At 38.1% G+C, this 7,949-nt stretch overlaps 2 protein-coding genes across 2 annotated transcripts in view; one reads left to right on the plus strand and one right to left on the minus strand.

Annotated features, from left to right (window-relative positions):
- Positions 1-2,390, plus strand: part of LOC115243798 (parafibromin) — a 3,987-nt gene extending 1,597 nt beyond the window's left edge. The window contains exons 3-5 of the mRNA XM_029821034.1: positions 1-1,010; positions 1,474-1,615; positions 1,859-2,390. The exon at positions 1-1,010 is cut by the window's left edge and continues 5 nt beyond it. Coding sequence (XP_029676894.1) covers positions 1-1,010; positions 1,474-1,615; positions 1,859-1,895 — 1,189 coding nt within the window. The 3' untranslated portion in view covers positions 1,896-2,390. The remainder of the gene's footprint in view (positions 1,011-1,473; positions 1,616-1,858) is intronic.
- Positions 2,391-3,890: 1,500 nt separating this feature from the next.
- Positions 3,891-7,949, minus strand: part of LOC115243792 (doublesex- and mab-3-related transcription factor A2-like) — an 8,404-nt gene continuing 4,345 nt past the window's right edge. The window contains exons 2-3 of the mRNA XM_029821026.1: positions 4,731-4,982; positions 3,891-4,580 (exon numbers count right to left, since the gene is read on the minus strand). Coding sequence (XP_029676886.1) covers positions 3,891-4,580; positions 4,731-4,982 — 942 coding nt within the window. The remainder of the gene's footprint in view (positions 4,581-4,730; positions 4,983-7,949) is intronic.

The raw sequence follows: 7,949 nt of genomic DNA on the forward strand, positions 1-7,949 counted from the left end.
TTCGTCGAAGAAACCACGTTTCGAGGAGACCCATGTACAAAAAGTGAAGGAACAACTGGCCGCGCGTCTAGACGCTCCTAAGGAAGCCTCGGTTACCGTCGACAACATTAAATCGCTCTCGGAAGCGATGTCGGTGGAGAAGATCGCCGCGATCAAGGCGAAACGCTTGGCGAAGAAACGTACCACCATCAAGGAGAACGACGACATTGGTATGGGCTCGGATCTGCGCGTGATCCTCGACATGGATGTCGACGACACCAAGGACATCGTGTCGCGCGAGCGACAATGGCGGACTCGCGCCACGATTCTCCAGAGCAGCGGTAAGATTTTCGCGAAGAATATCTTCGCGATCCTCCAGAGTATCAAGGCGCGCGAGGAGGGCCGACAGAAGGGACCGGCCGTGCCCACACCGATGGTGACGCCTCGTTCGACGCCCATGCGACCTCTGCCTCAGCCGGCCGTGTATAATCGTTACGATCAGGAGCGTTTCATCCGGCAGAAGGAGGAAACTGAGGGATTCAAGATCGACACCATGGGCACGTATCATGGAATGACGCTGAAATCCGTGACCGAAGGTACAAATCCCGCCGTGAGAAAACCACCGACCAATCCGTCCAGCACGCCGACTTCCGGTTTGTTGCCGACGTCCGCCGCTAAACTGACGCCCCAGCAAGCCGCGCAGAACAAACGACCTAGCCGGACACCCATCATCATCATTCCCAGCGCCAATACGTCCCTCATCACTATGTACAACTCCAAGGACATTCTTCAGGATTTGAAATACATTAGCAATGAGGACAAACGGGCGCAGGGTTGCAAACGTGAGAATGAGGTACTTCTTCAACGGCGTAAGGAAGGCGGCTTAACCGTGCCATACCGCGTGGTTGACAATCCGCAAAAACTCACTAATGCCGACTGGGAAAGGGTCGTCGCCGTATTCGTCATGGGACCAGCGTGGCAGTTCAAGGGTTGGCCATTTGATGGCAATCCGGTGGAAATATTTTCGAAAAGTATGTATATTCAATTTTTTTTTTTTTTATAGAATTATAAATGACAAACTAGCTGGATTAAGCGTTTTATTACATTGGGAGGGCTACATTAAATATATTTGTAAGCTTTTGGAATCTTTTCAGAACGAGAAAAATATATATATACATATATCAATATTTTGCTCTGTATCAATATTTCGTTATGCTCAAAAGTTTAGAACATCCTGTAATAGCGAAAAAAAAAGTTTAATCAACTTTACTTGCCAACATTCTAAATATATATGTATAATTTTTTGTTTTAATATTTTTCCTTAAATAAAGTGTGTGTTAATAAATAAATATCGATATTTTTAATAAAATAATTGTATCTATATAATAAAAATATAATTTGATCTAAAATTACAGGATGCTCCTCAAACTTTTGAGCAGTAGTAGTATCGTATTTCGAACGCAAGCACAATATTATCTCTCTTCTTGCTTACAGTATGTGCATTTCACTTGAAATATGATGAGATGAGACTGGATGCGAATGTAGCACGTTGGGCAGTCACGGTGATCGAATTGAGCCGGACAAAGAGGCACTTGGACAGAGCGGCGTTAATGATATTTTGGGAACATCTCGATAAGTAAGTACCTTATTCTTATCATGTTGTACACACACATACGCGCGCGCGCGTATCTGTTTAATGTAATTTTATATCTAAAGTTTTCAATTAAGCTGATATTAATTCTCTGCTTATTATTACTAATTTATTAATTTAATGTAATTGATATTTTATATAAATTTCTTTATGATTTTATATAAATAACATTTTTTACACGTATTTATATTGTTATTGATGAATTTTTAAGATAAACTATCTTTACAGGCATATGATCAAGAACAAGCCGCATCTTCGTTTCTGAATCCTAACGATACACGATTCAGACTCGTACGTGTGTTCTTAATATTTTTTAGATATTTTCATAAAGAGTTGTACATACGGTTCGAAAGAAATGTAACATATATATGTATATGTATATCTACATAAATATAAATGCGTACCATAATGCGAAATCGAATTGAGTTTAATCGACACATCTCGATAACGTAATTATGAATAACTACGTTATTTGATAATTATCATTTAACGAAGGAAAAAAAATTGTTTTTTAAGCGTAATAAACTTTTTAGATTGTAATCTAAGTAGAAAATCTCGATCTGTTTATCCTTTGTAATCGGCTTATCCGCCGAGATTTATTATCCTGTTTGTGATTCAACACATATTCTGCCGCGGCGTATAGATTTTTCATAGCGTATATCGATTATAATTAGCGCGAACTGATGTGCCTGTTATTGATAATTAATAAAATATCGAGCTAAGCATAGGAATTTCTATTCTTGGTTGAGAATGTAAAGGTTGTGTGTGATATGTGATCCTGGAGAATCTATCTATCTATCCATCCACGTCAGGGGGGCTATCACGTCGATATTGAGAAAGAATATATGAATAATTTTTACAACTTTCGCCCACGCAAAATGCGAAATAGAAATTTAATCAATTAGTCTAATATATCGCATAGAATTGACTCTTTAGAATGATTAATCGTATGATCAAATTTATCTGAAACACATATACGTTGTCTTAATCGTCTAGACATCTAAAACGCGAAAATGATTTCCACTTTCTTTGCATTATTGTTATTTACACGATTAAAATTAACAAAATTGCATCCAATTATTTTTAAGACTCCAAAAAATTAATATTTTTCGGGAGGCATATTTATTACGCGCGCGATATAACGTAAATCGTGTAAAAAATATATGTATATATAAATTATATATGGAAAATTTACGCAACAAATTATTCATTTACAGTTCAATGGAAAAATTAAAATTCTTTGCACGAGCGAACCTTCATATCCGTTTTAATTCAGTCGAAGAATTTTAATTTTAACGACGATGTTGACTATAAATGAACCGTAATTAACTCGCATTCAAAATGTCAAGTCCATTCAAGCTAGGTATTAAACGCTAAATGCAGTCATTCGCCATTTTTAGTTTTGTTTGTAAAAAGATCGAATGAAGTATATAAGCATAAAAAAAATTGTGAAGTGATGAAAAATGATGACGAAAAGTTGTCTCGACCGATTCTTCAAGCGAGCAGGAGGATTACATTTCGATGGTCGATAGCGATATTAAATTTCTTCGCGCGTGCTTTGTAATTCGAAACACGATGCCGCGGAGATCTCCCCGAGGGAGAAAAGACGAGACGAGGAATAAGAGGGGAGGTGGAGGATATGGCACAGCGTACCGTATTTTCTCTTTGCTTCTAAAACCAAAGCCAAAGTAAATCGCTCGCGGCGCGGTACGATTGACCGAACGGCGTTGTTTATACGCGACGGTGGATCGAATATTTCTAACTAGATTACCGCCGCCCTATTACTTTCACAAATACGACGAATTTACCCCCAACGGTATCTTCGCTGCGATTCCACCCCTATTGTTCGAGAGTCTGCGATCGCTGCGCGTTTCTTTTCAATTATCGCAATGTTTCCTCTTTCTCCTGCGCAGAAAATTGGATAATGTCGCTTCTTCTTTTGCACAATAGACTATAAAAATCAATCGATATATATATATAACAAAATCATATATACCAATATATATCTACACTCGCCCTTTTTTATAACTTTCTAATGTGACTATCATTTTTCAATCAAAAAAAGAGCACAAGCTTTCTAAGTGTGACCAAAAAATGATGATAAGTTTTAACTTATATATATTTTTCCAGCTTTATGACATTAGGCTTTCCTTAACGAAGTTAACATTAAGAGAGACTTCCTTCTCCAACGATTATCCCAGATAAATATCTCTCTCTTCTTAATCTATCTCTTAACTGTTTTCTCACCCAGAAAAAATGTTCATGCAAATTTATAATTGCACTGCGCACAATTCGGCTGCACACAAGGGATTCCTGGCAGTACGGCAGGCGGCAGATGATGCAGGATGCTGGCTGATCTAGCAGCCGACAGTCGATCTGCCGCCACTTGCGCGCACAAGTGCGCATCTCTCAGTTGCTGTTGCATGGGAGTAAAATAATTGTTATAGCGAAAATTTAGCGCGACGGCCTCCTGAGGCTCGGCCGCGGTTTTCGTGATCGGCAGATCGGTACCCTTGGCGAATTGCTCCGCGGTCGGCAGGATGTTCAGTAGACAGTAACCCGCGTCCCCGTAGACGTTTCTGGACAGGCTGGTATAGATCGGTGCCAGCATCGTGCCGGAAATCGGTTGCTGTTGTTGTTCCCCAGCACCACTGTCGACGCTGATCGTCGTCTGCGGAGGTCGAAAGGCCGAAGACGCGTGACCGATACCGGTCGACATGGCTGGTTCAACGATGCCCAGATTGTCGCTTGCAAAGTACTCGATCGCCTTCAACAGATCCTGGCCGCAGCGTTGCAGCACCAGTTGCAAGACTGATAGCTTGGTATTTGGAAAGAGGCGAGCTAGAGTTTCCACGGAGGTCTGGGACACCGGGATGGACTGTTTGGAGTTCTCCAGCTTGCTGGTATCGAAGAGGAGGCTTTTGGATTTCGAACAGTTTTCCAAGTCGTCCTGAGAGTGAATTACAAGAGATATTAGTTATGGAGAATCGTGCATGTATAACGATTATTAAATTATTTAATTAACGAACTGGATTGACGCGTGACTTGAGCGTATTTTTATTTTATTTCTTTTTTTTTTAATATTATGTTTTATACGCACAGAATAATTTTGAAGACGAGAAGTATCGTTGGTCGACACACATGGAAGATCCTTCGAATCCTCGGAAATTTTATCGAGCTTCTTCGAAGCGGGAATTGTATCCCCATTTTGATCCATCGTTGATTTTGGCTCCGTCACCGACATTCCGAAGATCTTCCCCGGCGGAAGTCGATCGAGCTTCTGTCCGGTTGCTACCTTCGCCATTTTAAGGGCGATCGCGTCCTCGGCAGCCTGCTGTCTCTTTAGGGCAACCTTGTCGCGAAAGAAGTTGTTTTAATTTATCTCGAATGGAAAAATTTAAATTATAAAATAAAATCAAACACGTGGTAATGGCTTTGACAATATACGATGTAAAAAAATAAAGATAAAAAGCAAAAAAGAATCAAGCCCGAATGTGTATCGCAAAAATAGTTGATTAAAAAATGAATTTTTTAAACATAATTATAAATAGTTCCGGACATTTCGATCCACTTTAGGAATATCTTCAGCAGCAAGATCAGAATACTCAGCGCATAAAAAAAATTTATAGTAAAGAGCTTTTAATTGCCTTTTATTTTTATTTTTTAATATTGGAAAAATATCAAAATTTTTTCACCGTATTTAAAAGCCAATGAATTTTAATATAGAAAATTATACGTTGTCTCGCGGATCTCGCAAACCAAACTTATTAAAAGTAAAAGATTCAAAAATCTATAAAAGGAAAAATTATAATACGAGAAAATATTTTATTAATTCCAATAATATATATGATTTTACTCAATTATAATATAAATTATAATTGAGATGCATTATAAATATCGAACAAATTTTTTAATACCACGCTGTAACAAGATATTCTAATACGTACTTTTTTCCAGGCTGATTAGAAATTAATTACAGAGGAGTAAAATAACGAAGAGATTGGAACGAATAAAAATATATGTGATATTGATCTGCGGTTCTATGCTATAATTAATATGGAGAAACACATATGTCGTACATATATATCATTATAGATTGCAAGTATATAGCGATCGAATCGTGATGGATCGTGACTGTGCTCGACTTATAAATGGACCCGTCGCTTATGTACGGGGCGCATTTACCGCGCTGTTATTCCAAGCTGGACCACCCGCAATAATCTTTCACGTCGTTGATGCCGAGAGAATCTACTAACCGCTTCTTCGTTCCATTTTCTCCAATCTCGCTCGATCATTGAAAGGTATAACTATCCGATTTCATTCGGCCAGTCAGTACACACATCGCCACATGTTCTTTCCGACTCGCTACAATATAGCGTTTGCTACAAAGTCTTATGTACAAAACATGCTCCAATGAATCATGCAAATAATATAATTTAATATAAAACATAAAAGATATAAAAGATATTAATATAATAAAGTATATAATATATTAATATATCATTTAATATGTGCATATATGTGTTATATTAATAGCATCATATAATTCTCACATTATTTCTTATCATATGAAAGAATGTATTTTACACTCTAGAGTAGGATTAAGGGTTCTGATAAATTTTTGGCGAGACTTTTTACATTGCAAAAAAGGAAACGTAAATTCTATAAGCATATTCGTTTATGTAGAGTTCAGTAAGCCGCGTATAATTCGGATAATATTACTTCTCCGAATAATATTACGATCGCGTTAATCATCGGGGATTACGGGAGTTGGCGCGGAACTTTCGCGCGGCAAAACCGCGCGCGGTTTACTCGGCTGTGCACCGGCAATTATCGTTAGACGAATGATCACGGGCGTGTATTTTGTTTTTGACCGCAACCATCGCGAGTTCCTCGACGCTCTGCGTCGACTATTTTCGTTTCAAGATACCAGGGGTTAGCGCGCGAACGTTTACCGCATCGAGAGTCTCGCCGCAAACAAAGTATCGAGTGTCATAATGCCTATGCAAACAGAAATGAAACGCTATACCGAGCGTTAATGGATTTAATTTATCTCGCCGTCTCCCCCTCCCTCCCCATTCCCTTTTCCGCTTGCCGCTGTTCCCGTCCTCCTCTCGAGAACGAGGAGCGGGCGAGATGCATTATGCATACGACCATATTGCCAAATTCGAGAGATTGATGACTTTGGCCATTATTCATTTGCGATTATTCTAACAGAGATCTGAAAAAAAAAATGTGATTTGAAGAGATGCTTTGAATTATTACAAATATTAATTTATCCGGCGATATCGAATGGAAATCAATTTTGTGATAACTGGAAAAAGAGAGTGAGTGAAAGAAATTATAAAATCGACAGAAGAGAAAATGAAAATGAATTTTCATTCAAATATCTCTATGTTGTGTATATTGTTAGAAATTGCAATTTACAGAATTAAAAGCAAAGAGGGCTCGCAACTTTTTTCCATCTGCTACGCGATTTGGTTTCGCGATATCCTCATATTAATTTAAATTAAACGGTCGAAATAATTTTTTCGAAATAAATGAAGCAATTACAGCGTCAATTTAATCTCTTCCCTTTTTTTTTTTTTTTTTTTTTTTTTTTAAAAAAAAGAATTTTGGGGTAATGCAAATAGAATTTTTTTCCCAGCATCTTTTTTTTTTTTATTCCGCATATTTTATTTCTGATATAAATAGATTGGCGCGCATACTAATCTTCTTCCAATTTTATTTAGTATGATAGGATTGTGTTTATGCGCAATTAGCAAAATTGCGACTGCGAAGTCAGTTATCAATTACTATCGCAACCACGTAATAAATAACCAGCCAATGGTTTGGAAACTTTCTCTTGTTGCCCGATAATTTATGCGCTCTTCTATGCCATCTTGTGGCATCATTCTATGATCAGATTTATTTTTCGTTGTGCCGTTTTTATGACGTTAGTTAAAGCTATACTATTATAAAGGTTTACTCGGCGGAAACCGCTCGCGACGCATTCGCCGGAAGAACAGAGTATAGGATTGTATCTAGAGTGGGGGATAAATAAAGAGTAGGTGGTAGGTTCTCGGCAAGACGAGAAACAAGACGGAAGTAGGTCAGCGGGACTATCGGTCGCCAAGGGTCCGGGTTCTCGTCTCGTTTGCACTCGTTTGATTTGCCGGAGGTGATGATGCTGGGTAAAACTGGATACAAGTTGTTCCAGAAAAGATGAGAATCGATGGAGGCAATACAGCCTAGAGCAAATTTATAGTTTGAAAAAAAAAATAGTAAATTAAATGGTTTATTTATTTCTTTTTATTATATATGTACATATATATATATA

This window comes from Formica exsecta, unplaced genomic scaffold (assembly GCF_003651465.1).
Source record: "Formica exsecta isolate Colony F162 unplaced genomic scaffold, ASM365146v1 scaffold733, whole genome shotgun sequence".
In the NCBI taxonomy this organism is placed as follows: Eukaryota; Metazoa; Arthropoda; class Insecta; order Hymenoptera; family Formicidae; genus Formica; species Formica exsecta.